Raw genomic sequence first — 18,467 nt, 5'->3', positions numbered from 1 at the left:
GAGCATCATGTGTGGCCATTATACAGTACGCAGCATCATGTGGGGCTATTATACAGTATGGAGCATCATGTGGCCATTATACAGTATGGAGCATCACGTGGGGCCAGTACCCTGTATGCAGCATCATTTGGGGCCATTATACAGTATGGAGCATCATTTGGGGCCATTATACAGTATGGAGCATCATGTGTGGCCATTATACAGTATGGAGCATAATGTGGCCATTATACAGTATGAAGCATAATGTGGCCATTATACAGTATGGAGCATCATTTGGGGCCATTATACAGTATGGAGCATTATCTGTGGCCATTATACAGTATGGAGCATAATGTGGCCATTATACAGTATGAAGCATAATGTGGCCATTATACAGTATGGAGCATCATGTGTGGCCATTATACAGTACGAAGCATCATGTGGGGCTATTATACAGTATGGAGCATAATGTGGCCATTATACAGTATGGAGCATCATGTGTGGCCATTATACAGTATGGAGCATCATGTGGGGCTATTATACAGTATGGAGCATAATGTGGCCATTATACAGTATGGAGCATCACGTGGGGCCAGTACCCTGTACGCAGCATCATTTGGGGCCATTATACAGTATGGAGCATCATGTGTGGCCATTATACAGTATGGAGCATCATTTGGGGCCATTATACAGTATGGAGCATCATGTGTGGCCATTATACAGTATGGAGCATCATGTGTGGCCATTATACAGTATGGAGCATCATGTGTGGCCATTATACAGTATGGAGCATCATTTGAGGTCATTATACTATATGGAGCATCATGTGTGGCCATTATACAGTATGGAGCATTATGTGTGGCCATTATACAGTATGGAGCATCATGTGTGGCCATTATACAGTATGGAGCATCATTTGAGGTCATTATACTATATGGAGCATCATGTGTGGCCATTATACAGTATGGAGCATCATGTGTGGCCATTATACAGTATGGAGCATCATGTGTGGCCATTATACAGTATGGAGCACTGTGTGGCCATATTTTTTTGTTTATAATTATTGTTTAGGAACCATTGAGTTCAGAAGTGTTAAATGGGTGTGGTTGGGGCGTGACTAGTGAAATGGGTGTGGTCAGGGGTGTGACTTAAAATTTGCGCTAACTTTGTCCCGCCTCTTTCCCTTCCCCAAAAGTTGGGAGGTATGGCTATACAATGCATGTAGGACTCGCACTCAGGCGCATGCGACACGGTCGCTACATGCGCTTGTCTTTCTGTCTGACAGGAGATGACGGGCGCACTGCCTCCAATCAATCACTGAAGTTCTGCTGCGTGTACTTTCCCGCCACGAATGGCGCCTTCACCCGGCACCATGGTTACCACACCAACGTCACCCAGCTATTTCCTGTCATAGCCCCACCCCTACACGCGCTCTGTACGCTTGCGCAGTCGCAATGTTGTTAGTCTCCATGGTTACTACTGCGCCGTGCGGACAAGACGAAGGATGAAGCTGAAGCGGTTCCTTCTCCGGTATTATCCGCCAGGTGAGAACGAGTGCAGACCGCGGGGAAGAGTGATAGAGGGGAAGTACACCGTGGTGTGGTCACAATCAGATGTATTAATCTGGAGTACGGCAGTCACACAGATACAGCGCACTTATAGCAGTACTACAAGTCACAGCGTGCGCGGCAGAGACTGGCTACATGGATGACTATGAAATGACTAGTCCTGTACAGTGTGTGTGGGGACACTGCCTTGTACCCGGTGCTGACGGCCAACTGCTCAGGGGGCAGATCCTGCACCCATTATTAGGGCAGTGCAGACCCCCAACCTGTGTGCAGTGGTCTCTGATAAGGGGCTCCGGCTACACGTGACATGATGATGGTGGCCTCACATGGCGACATCTAATGACTGTCAGCGCGGCCGGCTACACATAAAATGATGATGGCGGCCTCACATGGCGACATCTAATGACTGTCAGCGCGGCCGGCTACACATAAAATGATGATGGCGGCCTCACATGGCGACATCTAATGACTGTCAGCGCGGCCGGCTACACATGACATGATGATGGTGGCCTCACATGGCGACATCTAATGACTGTCAGCGCGGCCGGCTACACATAAAATGATGATGGCGGCCTCACATGGCGACATCTAATGACTGTCAGCGCGGCCGGCTACACATGACATGATGATGGTGGCCTCACATGGCGACATCTAATGACTGTCAGCGCGGCCCGCTACACATAAAATGATGATGGCGGCCTCACATGGCGACATCTAATGACTGTCAGCGCGGCCGGCTACACATGACATGATGATGGTGGCCTCACATGGCGACATCTAATGACTGTCAGCGCGGCCGGCTACACATAACATGATGATGGCGGCCTCACATGGCGACATCTAATGACTGTCAGCGCGGCCGGCTACACATAACATGATGATGGCGGCGTCACATGGTGACATCTAATGACTGACAGCATAGATGGCTACACATGACATGATGATGGCGGCCTCACATGGTGACCTCTAATGACTGTCAGCATAGACGGCTACACGTGACATGATGATGGCGACATCTAATGACTGTCAGCGCGGCCGGCTACACATAACATGATGATGGCGGCCTCACAGGGTGACATCTAATGACTATCAGCGCTGCCGGCTACACATGACATGATGATGGCGGCCTCACATGGTGACCTCTAATGACTGTCAGCATAGACGGCTACACGTAACATGATTATGGCGGCCTCACATGGAGACCTCTAATGACTGTCAGCGCTGCCGGCTACACATGACATGATGATGGTGGCCTCACATGGCGACATCTAATGACTGTCAGCGCGGCCGGCTACACATAACATGATGATGGCGGCCTCACATGGCGACATCTAATGACTGTCAGCGCGGCCGGCTACACATAACATGATGATGGCGGCCTCACATGGTGACATCTAATGACTATCAGCGCTGCCGGCTACACATGACATGATGATGGCGGCCTCACATGGTGACCTCTAATGACTGTCAGCATAGACGGCTACACGTGACATGATGATGGCGGCCTCACATGGAGACCTCTAATGACTGTCAGCACGGCCGGCTACACATGACATGATGATGGCGGCCTCACATGGTGACCTCTAATGACTGTCAGCATAGACGGCTACACATGACATGATGATGGCGGCCTCACATGGTGACCTCTAATGACTGTCAGCATAGATGGCTACACGTGATATGATGATGGCGGCCTCACATGGAGACCTCTAATGACTGTCAGCACGGCCGGCTACACATGACATGATGATGGCGGCCTCACATGGTGACCTCTAATGACTGTCAGCATAGACGGCTACACATGACATGATGATGGCGGCCTCACATGGAGACCTCTAATGACTGTCAGCATAGATGGCTACACGTGATATGATGATGGCGGCCTCACATGGTGACCTCTAATGACTGTCAGCATAGACGGCTACACGTGACATGATGATGGCGGCCTCACATGGTGACATCTAATAACTATCAGCATAGACGGCTACACGTGACATGATGATGGCGGCCTCACATGGAGACCTCTAATGACTGTCAGCATAGACGGCTACATGTGACATGATGATGGCGGCCTCACATGGAGACCTCTAATGACTGTCAGCATAGACGGCTACACATGACATGATGATGGCGGCCTCACATGGTGACATCTAATAACTATCAGCATAGACGGCTACACGTGACATGATGATGGCGGCCTCACATGGAGACCTCTAATGACTGTCAGCATAGACGGCTACACGTGACATGATGATGGCGGCCTCACATGGAGACCTCTAATGACTGTCAGCATAGACGGCTACACATGACATGATGATGGCGGCCTCACATGGAGACCTCTAATGACTGTCAGCATAGATGGCTACACGTGACATGATGGCGGCCTCACATGGAGACCTCTAATGACTGTCAGCATAGACGGCTACATGTGACATGATGATGGCGGCCTCACATGGAGACCTCTAATGACTGTCAGCATAGACGGCTACACATGACATGATGATGGCGGCCTCACATGGTGACATCTAATAACTATCAGCATAGACGGCTACACGTGACATGATGATGGCGGCCTCACATGGAGACCTCTAATGACTGTCAGCATAGACGGCTACACGTGACATGATGATGGCGGCCTCACATGGAGACCTCTAATGACTGTCAGCATAGACGGCTACACATGACATGATGATGGCGGCCTCACATGGAGACCTCTAATGACTGTCAGCATAGATGGCTACACGTGACATGATGATGGCGGCCTCACATGGTGACATCTAATAACTATCAGCATAGACGGCTACACGTGACATGATGATGGCGGCCTCACATGGTGACATCTAATAACTATCAGCATAGACGGCTACACATGACATGATGATGGCGGCCTCACATGGAGACCTCTAATGACTGTCAGCATAGATGGCTACACGTGACATGATGATGGCGGCCTCACATGGTGACATCTAATAACTATCAGCATAGACGGCTACACGTGACATGATGATGGCGGCCTCACATCACAACATCTGGATATTTGAGCCGACATTGTTCAGGGGTTTGGGGGCTTTCATGTTGCCAGTTGGAGAAGAAAGGTAATGAAGACCCCAGTGTTCCAATTAAATTGTGCAAGATGGTGACCTGTGCACAGAAAGGAATCTGCCACATGGACCATCGGGTCCTCCTGTTCTGCTCGGTGACTCACACTTTTTCGATGGTGCCGTTATTCATCATGATACTGATAGAATAAGTAAATGATTGTACCGTATAATATGGGGCAGTGAGCTAAGAGATAAGTAGCAGATTTCCCCTCAGTTATTGCATTACGTTGTTATATTTTCTTCCCATAGGGATTATCCTGGAGTATGAAAAAGGCGGGGAGCTGAAAACCAAGTCTATAGATTTACTGGACCTCTCCCCCACGTAAGTTCTCTGATCTATGTGTGTCAGACAGACCCTCGTTTTATTAGTAGGGGCTGAATTAATATCATATTCAAGGAATAAGATGCAAAAAAAGTTATTAAATCCAGCCATTAACCACTAGGCACAAAAGGACATATAGTTATGTCATTGCTGAGGTGTCCACATGTGGAGAGGGCTCCACTTCAAAACGTTAGGGGTCTCAGAAAATGGATAGAGATAAAATCCCCTTTTATTTTTTAATTAAGCCTTTGAATTTTTTTCAGCACAGGGAAGGTGCCATAAAAAAAAAAAATTTTCAGAAATTGTAAAAATGTAAAGAATTAATGATTACATTTTCTTAAAAAATATTATCATTTGTTTATAATTTAGTAAAATATGAAAAATAATTTGAAAAGTTTTGGAATTTCCACTTTTCAACACTAGGGGGAGCAGCTGCTGAAATTTCAGAAAAACCTAGTGTACAAATAGCTCACATTACAGCACTGCAGTAATTATGGGCGGAGTCTGCTGACGTGTGTGATGTCTCCTCCCCTTCTGGGTGTTTGCTAAGGGATTAGAGAGGATGAGATTCAGGGACCCAGTGAGCAGCCATTTTGTTGGTGACTGCTGAGTATGGCTGCCGTCACACTATCAGTATTTGGTCAGTATTTTACCTCAGTATTTGTAGCCAAAACCAGGAGTGGAACAAATAGAGGAAAAGTATAATAGAAACACGTCACCACTTCTGCATTTATCACCCACTCCTGGTTTTGGCTTACAAATACTGAGGTAAAATACTGACCAAATACTGAGCGTGGACGGCAAACCTTAGGCTACTTTCACACTAGCGATTTTGGCTGTACGGTGCAATGCGTCAGTCAGGAGAAAAAACGCATCCTGCAAAGTTGTCTGCAGGATGCGTTTTTCCCCATAGACTAACATTACCGACGCATGTAACGTTTGTGCGTCGAGTCCACCATTTTCGACCGCGCATGCACGGCCGAAACTCCGCCCCCTCATGCCCAGACCTTACAATGGGGCAACGGAAGCGTCGCAAGACTGCTTCCGCTGCCCACGTCGGGCATTTCTTTCACAGCATACGTCGGTACGACGCACTGTGAAAGGCCCGTACCGACGCTAGTGTGAAAGCAGCCTTATACTGACAAGTAGACAGTCACCATGGCAGGCAGCAAGGATTCTGGGAGATATGTGGTGGAGGGAGCAGGGTGACAGCAGCACAGAGTATTTCAGGAGAGCAGCGTGCTGGTCTATAGGGGCCCCCTGTTTGGTGTGCGGAGCAGCCAGGGATTGTACATAGAGCGCTGTCTTATACACACCTGGATGGACCGTCTGCTCCACAGAAATCCAGGAAACATTTCTGAGGATTGATGGCCTGTTCTGATCCAGACTTTGCATGCAGACCCCATTCCCCTCCTCAGATCCTGTCCTGGCGATGTGTGAAAGCGAGGCGACAGGCACAATCGGGGTGACGCTGGGAAGGAAATGTAGCCATATAGTAACAATAAAAATGAGACCCCTCTCTTCAGCTGCCTCACCAGCCTTCCCCTGACTACACCTAACTGGAGGTCACGCTGTCCCCTCTATTACCCCAGACCCGCGTGCAGGTGCTCAGCCAGAACCACCCTAGAATGGGTCCGCTTTCTGAATATAATACTGACATACAGATCACACATAATACCGCCATGTAGATCACACATAAAACCACCATATAATTCTCACATAATACTGCCACATAGATAGATCACACATAATCCCACAATACAGTTCTCATATAATCCCGTCATATAGTTCTTATATTATTGCACCATACTGATCAAACATAATACAACCATACATATTACATATAATACTGTCATATAGATCACACATAATGCCATCATACAGGTCACACATAATAATTAGCGGCATCAAGTGTGGTCTATATGGCAGCATTATGTAAAAAATATACATTATATGGTGGCATCATGTTTGATCTATATGGCAGCAGTATGCAAAAAATATATATATGGCAACATTACGTTCCGTCCATATTACAGTATTATGTAATAAATATATCTGGCGGCATTATGTATGACCTATATGGCAGCATTATGTAATAAATATATATGGCGGTATATTTATTATGTAAAGGCAGGAAAGTTGTGAGCTATGCCCTTCTGTGACCCCCACAATTATTTATTTATTTTTTTTTTTGGGGGGGGGGGGGACAATTAGACCTTATGCTATGTCGCCCTATGATTTGTATGTACGCCCCTGGTGACGATCCTCACAGCTTGTCCTGAAAGACAGCAGGCTTGGGGTGTCGGTGAGATTGAGGTGGGTTTCAGGGAGCAGGAGATGGGTGTCAGGGGGCATGGGGTGGGTCAGTGAGCTTAGGGTGGGTGTCAGGGCTCAGTCTCAGTCTTTCCTCTTCTGCTCCCTGGATCACTAGTCTCAGACCACCTGCCCTCTGCTCTGCACTGTATAGTAGGACGATCAGGCAGGAGACCTGAGGAGCTGCAGGACTACAACACTTAGGAGCTCAGTCCTGGCATGCTGGGACTTGTAGTGACACAGCAGCTAGAGCTTGCTGAGTGTCATCACCCCCTGGGTCTGCTTCCTTGTGCCAACCATAGCCCAAATGTTAGAACACTATTACTGTGCCAACCATCGCCCACCTCTTTACACGGTGCAGACCTCCCACCTGATCCATAGGTGAAGCCCCCAGGCTGCTGCCTGCCTGCACACTGATCCCCCTGCACCATGCACAGCTGCAGGCAGGGAAGGGTTAACCATTACAGGCCAGCCTGGGTGCCGCCCCTTGTAACCAGGAGGGATCCCCTGCTGCAGAGAATCATGGGGCTTCAGACTCCAGGCTGCAATCTACAGGGACAGTCACTGTGTGGGGTGATGAAGTGTTGCCACAGATCAGTGCTGCACACATAACGCTCCATGTACAGGGAGACACACTGCTGCTGCTGGGGGATTTCCTGCCCCTGGACTGAGGGAGGAAGCTTTCAGCAACACAGGGCAGGTCGGCAGTGATGGCAGCCTGTACTGTAATAAGTACAGGCTGTGATCACTGCTAGTGCTGCAGATACTTACCCCAAACCCTCGCTCCCAGCAGCTTCTCCTCAACATCTTCTGTCCTCGCAGCCCACAGCAAACAAAATGGCCGCCATCTCCTCTCACAGCTCCTCTCACAGCTGTGACGTAGCAGCCCAGTGTGCGTGTCCAGGTCACAGCTGAGAGGCAGGAGAAGCAGCCTCAATGTAAGAGGTGCGGTCGGGGTCCGACGGTTGGCTCCTATGTCCATGGCTGCCGTAAGTGAGGAGTGCAAGTGTCCTTCCCAGACACACACACCCCCACTAGTCAAAATGGCAGCCCCCAGTGGCACACACAAATGTCAATAAATAAAAAACTATTAAAGTAGTTAATTTAATTTTGTATTAAAAATAATTGATTGTATAATCAATAATTATTAATACAAAAATTAAAATCACGGCACCTTCCCTTTAAATAAGAAAAGTAAAATTTATCCAAGTTTGACCTGAATAATCAGGTTTTCAGGTCATTTTTACCAAAGAATGAATGCTGTAAAAGCAAAACTCAAAGACCAAGGCACAATTGCATTTTTTTAATTACTGTATTTCATCCAACTTAGATTTATTTTTTTCACTTTCCAGTATATTTTACGGTAAAATGAATGGTGTCATTCAAAACTATAACTCGTCCCGCAAAACACAAGCCATAATATTAATGTTAATGTTAACGGAAAAATAAACCCGTTATGGCTCTTGGAAGAAAGGGAGGGGAAATGCAAGCATAAAGACGAAAATTGGCTTCGAAGGCAAAGGGTTAAAGATGTTTAATGAGATCATGTAATGAAAATACATGACAGCGATGCACAGTGTAATGCAGTGACCCCTCTTACAGCTAGGCCGCGCTGCATGTGATCCTCAGGATACGCATGGAGGTGTAATGGTGAAAATGAGATGGTGACCGGCATTATTGTGAATGGCTGGTATGTGTCGCAGAGGAGATTCTCTGCTCTGTAAGCCAGTAATGTTGTTCTGGGACTTGTAGTCCCACGAGTGTGTGTAGTTTATTACGGAGGCTTACAGGGTTAGTCGGAGAGCTGGGCAGGTCTGACTAACCACACACCTGCCACCTATGGGAGTGGCTACTGTGATATAATGTGACTGAGGTCTGGACACATGGTCAGAATGTATGGACTTGAATGGTCGGTGTGTCAGGTCCTAGAAGGCTTGTGTTTTGGACGGTCCTATGAGTGGATGGATGTCCTGAATAGCACACTGAGAGCCTGTGGACCTGGAAGGCCTGTGTGTTGGGAGGTCCTGGGAGTAGGACCAGATCCCTGAATAGCACACGGAGAGGCCGTGGACCTGGATGGCCTCTGTATTGGATGGTCCTGGGAGTATTACAGGAGTCCTGAAAAGCACATGGTGAGGCCATGGTCCTGCAGAGTCTGTGAAGGCACTGCGTTGGGGAAGCTACCGTTCCTCCTGTGGGTCTGGACTGTTGGGTGGCCTGGTGAGCAAGGCATCGTCCGAGACGATGATCCCAGTAAGGCAGTTTCCCAAGGAGTGAAGACTAACGAGGAGTTAGTGTGTGGAGCAGGAGCTCCAGGAAGGTAACCCAGAGTTGGGGAACTGTGAGCACTGACAGGGGGTCAGTTAATGAACCGTGCGGTCACCCATGGTAACTGGACGCAGTAAGGTTCAGCATGTTTAGAGTCTGCAACCTAATGTCGTGTGTTGGTGCCTGTTGTGTTTCATGGACATTAATGAACTGTTCGTCGTGTGGTCACCTGCGGTAACTGGGCAAAGAGGTCCGGCGTGTTTAGTGACTGCGAGTTAGAGCCGTGTAATATGAAGTGCTATGGACTATGAGTGAGGTCTGTGATGTGTAACATGGCCTACAGAGGTTTATGATGTTTGAATAAACTAAAATAGACTGTTTATGTGGAAAAGCCATGCCTGTCTACGTTTATCCCGTTGCTGAGCGAGTGTCCCCCACATAAACAGTAAGTGCTATCTCACAACAGAGACATTACAGGCATTACAAGACGTATAAGGCGTCCGGGCTCTGCAGATATCATGTATATTGTAAGGGCTCCTGCACATGACCTTATTATCGCATTGCACTCGGACCAGTGTTATTCTATGAGCCGTGCATATGTTCCATTTTTTTTCTCAGGCAGAGTCTGTTCGAGGAACAAAATTGCAGCATTCCCAAGTTGGATCCAATTATTTGCTCTCATTCGGCCATGTAGGTCAATGAGTCCGACGAATGAGTCAATGATCTAACAATTCTACTCTATCCATTAGATGGTGCTAATTAATGAAGACCTCTATATAGAAATACACAAACAGATATCACCAAGTGGTTCTCTTTTGTAGGACTGATGTGGACCTACTTGTAGAAGACATAAGAAAAGCCGAACCTCTTATTACTGCCTCCCGCACCGAGCAAGTGAAGCACCTCATCCTAAGGCTCCAAGAGAAGATAGGACAGCAGGACCACCACAAGTTCTATCTATTCAAGGTCAGTGCCGGGAGCTGGATCACCCGTGATTTACTCTTAGGCTCTTATTCACATGTCTTTGGGAGCACATATTTGGCCCATGCTGTATGGCTAGCAGCTGCTAAATTTACACTTAGTGTCTTTGATCATTTTGACGTCTGATTACCTGCTATAGGCTGGCATTACAGTTCAGCACAAAGATTTGCCTTGTCCGTGTCGGTTCTCCATAATTGCCAGACCTCGGAGGTACAAGTTACCTCAGCCAGTACTTGACTGCTGGTATCTTTGGCACTTCTTATGATCACTGGGCCACCGGGATGTCATGATGACAAATGACGTCTAGTCGCTAGTGAGGTCTAGACACTAGGCCTCATGTGACCTCATGATGTTATGGGCCTAGGAATCACAGGAGGTGCCCAGTGCTGGTGCAGCAAGTTGGTAATGCCTTGGTCCAGCTGCCACAGAATATCGACATGGATGTTGGACCTGGGTTCTGTGAATATTTATGCTCAGCTCTAGTTTTTATGCCTTTTAGTTTGGAAGCAGAAGCTTCATGCCAAGACGGACCTGTTGGACGATCCAGGGACTTGTAGATTTTGGGTGTCAAATACCTATTTGTTTTGTTTAGGAAGTTCAACAAATAATTTTTCTGAAAAATGTTTAGAAACCCCCCCCTCCCCGTTTCATCCCTCTCCTTAGGATACTTCTCAGCAGACTCCAGTACTTAAAAATAGGAGCCACACTTGGCTTTACAAAACTGAACTCTCTTGGAGCTGGTGAATTGTCTCCTCCGTATAATAATAGTCCAAGATTCGGGGGAGCTAGGGGCATTAGGACCGCTTGGTCGTAATGATCTCAACAATCATACACATTTCTTGATTAATTATTATGTATATTGTCAAATAATAACAAATATGGCATGGAGTTTTGACAAACTCTGCTTGGGTATTTTTTGGATATATATTGTAATACTAGATGGCGGCCCGATTCTAACGCATCGGGTATTCTAGAATATGCATGTCCACATAGTATATTGCCCAGCCACGTAGTATATTGCCCAGCCACGTAGTATATTGCCCAGCCACGTAGTATATTGCCCAGCCACGTAGTATATTGCCCAGCCACGTAGTATATTGCCCAGCCACGTAGTATATTGCCCAGCCGCGTAGTATATTGCCCAGCCACGTAGTATATTGCCCAGCCACGTAGTATATTGCCCAGCCACATAGTATATTGCCCAGCCACATAGTATATTGGCCAGCGACGTAGTATATTGCCCAGTCACGTAGCATATTGCCCAGCCACGTAGTATATAGCAGAGCCACGTAGTATATTGCCCAGCACAGAGCCACATAGTATATTGCCCAGCACAGAGCCACGTAGTATAGAGACTTAAAAAAAAAAATAAACATATACTCACCTATAGCCCGTTGAAGTCCTGCTATACTCACCATCCGCCGCCTTTCCTGCTCTTCGCCACGCTCCTGGGACCGCTCCATTGCAAGCGGCAGCTTGCGGTCCAAGGGCTGGTGTGAGCAGGACCTATGATGACGCCGCAGTCACATGACCGTGATGTCACGGCAGGTCCTTGTTGCACACCAGCCCTGGGACGGGACCGGAAGCTGCCGCTTGCAATGGAGCGGTCCCGGGAGCGTGGCGAGGAGCGAGAAAGGCGGCGGAGGGTGAGTATAGCAGATTTTTGTTTTTTTAAATTATTTTTAACATGACATATTTTTACTATTGATGCTGCGTAGGCACAGGGTTAATAGCAGCGGTAACGGAGTGCGTTACACCGCGGGCCGTTACCGTTGCCATTAACCCTGTGTGAGCGGTGAGTGGAGGGGATTATGGAGCGGGCGCCGGGCAGTGAGTGCAGGGGAGTAGGGGAGGGACTAATCGGACTGTGGCCGTCGCTGATTGGTCGCGGCAGCCATGACAGGCAGCTGCCGAGACCAATCAGCGAACTAATAACCGTGACAGAAGGACAGACAGACAGACGGAAGTGACAGACAAAATTATTTTTGTACATTGTTCAGTGTTTTTTTATTAGTGTTTTAATTAAGTTTGTACTATTTAAGTTGATGAGGTTTGTCATAATGATGATTCCCTGACAGGGCAGCACGGTGGCGCAGTGGTTATCGTAGCAGCCTTGCAGCGCTGGAGTCCTGAGTCCACCCAGGACAACATCTGCAAAGAGTTTGTATGTTCTCTCCGTGTTTGCGTGGGTTTCCTCTGGGTTCTCCGGTTTCCTCCCACATTCCAAAGACATACTGATAGGAATTTAGATTGTGAGCCCCATCGGGGACAGTGATGATAATGTGTGCAAAACTGTAAAGCGCTGCGGAATATGTTAGCGCTATATAAAAATAAAGATTATTATTATTATTATTAAGGCGTTGTATTACGTGAAATGGCCACTGTAATGCTGTTGGAATAAAACATCTATTTTCTTATTTCTTGGTCAGTTTCAAGGAATTTGTCCTCTCAAAACTACTGTATACTAAAAGGAACCTGTTATGTCCCGAAAAGCTATTAACCTGCACATATGGGGTTAATCTGGAGGTTAATAGCGTTCTAAAGCCTTGTTGCCACCGTATTGAGAAGCCGACGTCTGGGAGGAAATTAACCTTATTGCACTCAGCAGCCTGCGGCTTTCAGTCATTGGCCGGCGTCACACTGGCGTATTGCATCCGATGTGAGAGCATCGGATGCGAGAGCTAATGACCCTCGGCTCCTGCTCTGCTGCGAGTGGGAGCCGAGTGTCATGCGTCTGTGCTCCAAGCCTCTCGCACAGAGCGGATCGGAGCACAATGGCGGAGAAACTAATTTCTCCATTTCCTCCATTGCCGGGGTCCGCTTATAACGCACATCACTCGGATGATATCCAAGTGATGTGCGCTGTCTCACTCACACCCACAGACTTATAAGTCTATGGGTGCGAGTGAGCCGAGAATCGGATGAGTGCATGCTGCGATTGTCTCAGACCGAGGAAAACGAACGACAAAAAATCGACTGCTGGGAGCTGCCCCATAGTGTAACATTGGTCCGAGTGCAATGTGATTTTTTTTTTTTATCGCATTGCACTCGTCCGTTTAAGTCGCCAGCCATAGAGGTGATCCAGCACTGATTCTTTGCTGAGCTGGCTGTCAGTCAGTGTGTGGCGTAGTTACAGCCACCGTTTACTATGTACTGAGCAGTGACTGAAGCCGCACTGGCTCCCCCTCTATGACTGAAAGCCCGAGGTTGCCAGGAGGAATAACATTAATTTCTTCCCGGAAGCCAGGCTGTCAATGAAGTGACTGCATGGGTTTAGAACGTCATTAACCTGCAGATTAACTAAATGGGCCCAATTTGTCAAGACTGTCGTGAACAACACCATCTTGATGATGAGGTGTGCCGGAATCAGATGCTCCTGATTCACGAAGCAGTGCGTGCCTCTACATAAATCTGGAGCGTCTGATGAGTGGCGTGTGCATCCCTGTTCTATTATTATTATTTATTTATATAGCACCATTGATTCCACGGTGCTGTACATGAGAAGGGGTTACATACAAGTTACAGATATCACTTACAGTAAACTGTTCTAAGTACTGTTTTAAGTCAGAAATAGGCATCAGGTGCTGCCGTGAGATTTCTGGCTCGTTATGCATTAGACGAGCTTTGGCGTCACACCCCACCGTGCCCCCGTTTTGCACCGCTTCATTCGATTTCAGTACAGCTAGGAGAAACTAGCGTGTAGAAGCAAAAAATCAGAAAATGCCTGCCGTCTCCAAGTTGTGCCTAAACTTTGCAACTTTTCAAAGCTTTTATGCCAGAATTCTGTTGTGAAAGAGTTGATGACTTGGACCCCGTATCTGCAGGTTAGTAGCGTTTTTTGATATAACAGGTTTCATTGAGGACAGTATATCTATCATTGAGCAGCACCTGAAAATAAGACAGATGATCCAATTGCACATAAGTTATTTGGGACTTGTAGTACTTCATGACAGAGCAGAGCCATCTCTCATTTCTTTGCTGTGTTTACAAGTAATAGGATTGTTATTATACTTAGATGCAGCTTTTTATCTGACTTTGTGTTGCCGCTTCATGTGCAAACACTGAATCAGTAGGGGGCGCTCTCTCCCCATACGTCCTTACAATTACAATTAAATGATATCCTGACTGCATTCCCAGGTTATATACAGATGTCAGGTACCAGACACATCCGCTGTTACACAATGCAGGAGTATAAGCCGATTGTCCTCACATTATCACACAAGGGACCCTGTGCTTATTCATGTGCTGGCTGCGCTGATCTCCATTCCCTGATATCCATAGAAGGGTATACCTTGCTGCACAACTTATCACATGTCCACTGGGTACATGATGTGGGACCCCCACTGATCATCAGACAGTTCGTGATGTGGGTCCCCCACTGATCATCAGACAGTTCGTGATGTGGGTCCCCCACTGATCATCAGACAGTACATGATGTGGGACCCCCACTGATCATCAGACAGTTCGTGATGTGGGTCCCCCACTGATCATCAGACAGTTCGTGATGTGGGTCCCCCACTGATCATCAGACAGTACGTGATGTGGGTCCCCCACTGATCATCAGACAGTATGTTATGTAGGACCCCCACTGATCATCAGACAGTATGTGATGTGGGTCCCCCACTGATCATCAGACAGTTCGTGATGTGGGTCCCCCATTGATCATCAGACAGTATGTGATGTAGGACCCCCACTGATCATCAGACAGTTCGTGATGTGGGACCCCCCACTGATCATCAGACAGTATGTGATGTGGGTCCCCCACTGATGATCAGACAGTACGTGATGTAGGACCCCCACTGATCATCACAGTACGTGATGTGGGTCCCCCACTGATCATCAGACAGTATGTGATGTAGGACCCCCACTGATCATCAGACAGTACGTGATGTGGGTCCCCCACTGATCATCAGACAGTATGTGATGTGGGTCCCCCACTGATCATCAGACAGTTTGTGATGTGGGTCCCCCACTGATCATCAGACAGTACGTGATGTAGGACCCCCACTGATCATCAGACAGTACGTGATGTGGGACCCCCACTGATCATCAGACAGTACGTGATGTGGGACCCCCACTGATCATCAGACAGTATGTGATGTAGGACCCCCACTGATCATCAGACAGTTTGTGATGTGGGTCCCCCACTGATCATCAGACAGTACGTGATGTGGGTCCCCCACTGATCATCAGACAGTACGTGATGTGGGTCCCCCACTGATCATCAGACAGTACGTGATGTCGGACCCCCACTGATCATCAGACAGTATGTGATGTAGGACCCCCACTGATCATCAGACAGTACGTGATGTAGGACCCCCACTGATCATCAGACAGTTCGTGATGTGGGACCCCCACTGATCATCAGACAGTATGTGATGTGGGACCCCCACTGATCATCAGACAGTTCGTGATGTGGGTCCCCCACTGATCATCAGACAGTACGTGATGTAGGACCCCCACTGATCATCAGACAGTACGTGATGTGGGACCCCCACTGATCATCAGACAAGGGGACCTGTGTTCCTTGTTGTCCCTGACTCTTCCGTGGTTGCAAGCCCCCAGGCGAGAGGCGTTGAATAGAGCTCCCTGCGTCACATGCGGCCTGACCATCCATTCTAAGGCTCTATTCACACCCCCGTGTAATGCATCCATCCCAGACAAATGATTTCTTTTTTTGACTCAAGTGTCATCCTAGTAGTCACCTGACCCACCAAACGGATGGGAATAAGAGATTCAGACAGTTCCACGGACCGGAGACACAGATCTGTTTTTGTGTGTTGATCAATGAACTTCTACAGATCGGTGTGCTCTCCGAAATAAAACTTGGCCAGCACTAGGAGGCTTCATGTGTATGTGTGAATATAACCTAAGGCCTCATTCAGACGTCAGCGACTCACGTGTTCTATACATGGTTTTCACGGATAGGACATTTGCCCATTATAGTCTATGGAGCTGTTCACATGTCCGTTTTTTTTTTTTTTTTTTGCTGACCGAGTGATGCACAAAAATTCACACAGACGTGTCCGTTTTTGATCTGAGTTACAGCTCTAAATTACCCATACAAGTCTATGGGTCCATGAATATCACGGACAGCACATGGATGACATTAGTGTACAATCTGTGTGTTGTCCGTGATTTGAAGAGAAACGTGGTCATTTATGTATCCACGTGTGTAAATCCAATCTCAAAAAAGGAATCCGGCACTCCAGAAGAAGGAACAAGTGTGAGGCGCTATATAAGCAACGGGTGTATGCCCCAATCATCAGCGCGGACACGCGGATACGCCCGTTACTTATATAGCGCCTGACACGTGTTCCTCCATACTATTAGCAAAGCTGTCTGATGAAGGTCTAAACTTTAAGACTGAAACGTTACTTTGTTTTAGAATGCACAGCAGATCTAATCATTATTATCTATAATTCATCTTCTGGAGTGCCAGATTCCTTTTTTGAGATTGGATTTATGGAGTGGTATCTAGTGATGAGCAAAAGTGGTCGTATAATGTCTTATCCGAGCATGCTTGGGTGCTCGTATATTATGGTCATATATTATGGTCGAGTCCCTACGGCTGCATGATTTGTGGCTGCTAGACAGCCTGAACACAGGCAGGGATTGCCTGTTTGTTAAGGAATGCCCACACGTGTTCAGGCTGTCTAACAGATGCAAATCATGCAGCCGCAGGGACTGGAACATAATATACGAGCACTCCCGAGAAACGTTATCCGAGCACGTTCGCTCATCACTAGCGGTATCCTATCTGAGCCCCCATTCACACAGATTGACATATGTCCCGTTCCATGTGTCAAAGTCACCGACGAAACCCTGACTGGGAAAACTGACACACGCACCAAACACTGATGAACAACGGTTTATGTTTCTAAGTACAATAAAAAAAAAATCACAGACTTGTGGATGAGGCCTTGGGCACTCGAGAGAAGACTATCGCTGAGCAGGACCAGTCTAATTTGTGTGTGATGTTCCCCTTTGTCGGGTAAGGCTACTTTCACACTAGAGTCGGTACGGGGCCGTCGCCATGCGCAACGGGGTAGTGGATGCAGTTTTACAACGCATCCGCTGCCCATTGTAATGTCCAGGGAGGAGGGGGCAGAGTTCCGGCCGCGCATGCGCGGTCGGAAATGGCGGACTCGACGCACAAAAAAACGTTACGTGGAACATTTTTTTGTGCCAACGGTCCGCCAAGACACGACGCATCCGTCGCACAATGGATGCGACGTGTGGCGATACGTCGCAATGCGTCGCTAATGCAAGTCTATGGAGAAAAAACGCATCCTGCGGGCAACTTTGCAGGATGCGTTTTTTCTCCAAAACGACGCATTGCGATGTCCGTCACACGACGCTAGTGTGAAAGTAGCCTTACAGAAGTGTCTTGCAGCTGTCTACTCTCTTCTCCCATTTCAGAACATATAGCCCTAGTCAAAACTTGTGTATTGGGAGGCCGGGAGGAAACGCTCATCCAGCTGATGGTTATTGAATGTCCATTGCTACCTTAAAGGGGTTATCCAACTTTTTTAAAACTATAGCTTATTATTAGGATGGATGATCTTATTAGATTGATGGTGATGCAAGAAGCACCGCAGCCTCCAAATTGTTCATCAGAGCAGTCGGTCCCCACCTATCCAATACTGATGGCCTATGCTAGCCATAAGCCATGAATTTGGTTGTGCAACCTCTTTTTTAGATGCTAAGCTGTCTACATCATGATAAAGTGGCTGAAGATCTGAATGAGACATATTTTTTAATGCCATATAATATACATTATCAAGGTATTGTGAAATCACTTTAAACTATTTAATGAAAGTTACATTTCTTTTTGCAATGTTAAGTCCTCCCCAATCACTTGAGGGTCGTTTTTAGTCATCCTTTCATGTCTCAGGGCATTAGGCAGTATATAGAGGTGCAATCAATACGTTG

At 47.4% G+C, this 18,467-nt stretch overlaps 1 protein-coding gene across 1 annotated transcript in view; it reads left to right on the top strand.

Annotated features, from left to right (window-relative positions):
* Positions 1–1,437: 1,437 nt before the first annotated feature.
* The window catches only part of LOC138675682 (dynein assembly factor with WD repeat domains 1), a 60,702-nt gene continuing 43,672 nt past the window's right edge, over positions 1,438–18,467 (top strand). Inside the window, exons 1-3 of the mRNA XM_069764109.1 lie at positions 1,438–1,523; positions 4,898–4,970; positions 10,373–10,517. Of these exons, the coding sequence (XP_069620210.1) occupies positions 1,484–1,523; positions 4,898–4,970; positions 10,373–10,517 (258 nt within the window). The 5' untranslated portion in view covers positions 1,438–1,483. The remainder of the gene's footprint in view (positions 1,524–4,897; positions 4,971–10,372; positions 10,518–18,467) is intronic.

The sequence above is a fragment of the Ranitomeya imitator genome, chromosome 4 (genome assembly GCF_032444005.1).
Source record: "Ranitomeya imitator isolate aRanImi1 chromosome 4, aRanImi1.pri, whole genome shotgun sequence".
Classification (NCBI taxonomy): Eukaryota; Metazoa; Chordata; class Amphibia; order Anura; family Dendrobatidae; genus Ranitomeya; species Ranitomeya imitator.
The sequence above is the reverse complement of the archived record's forward strand: the minus strand, read 5'-3'. Positions and strand labels throughout refer to the sequence as shown.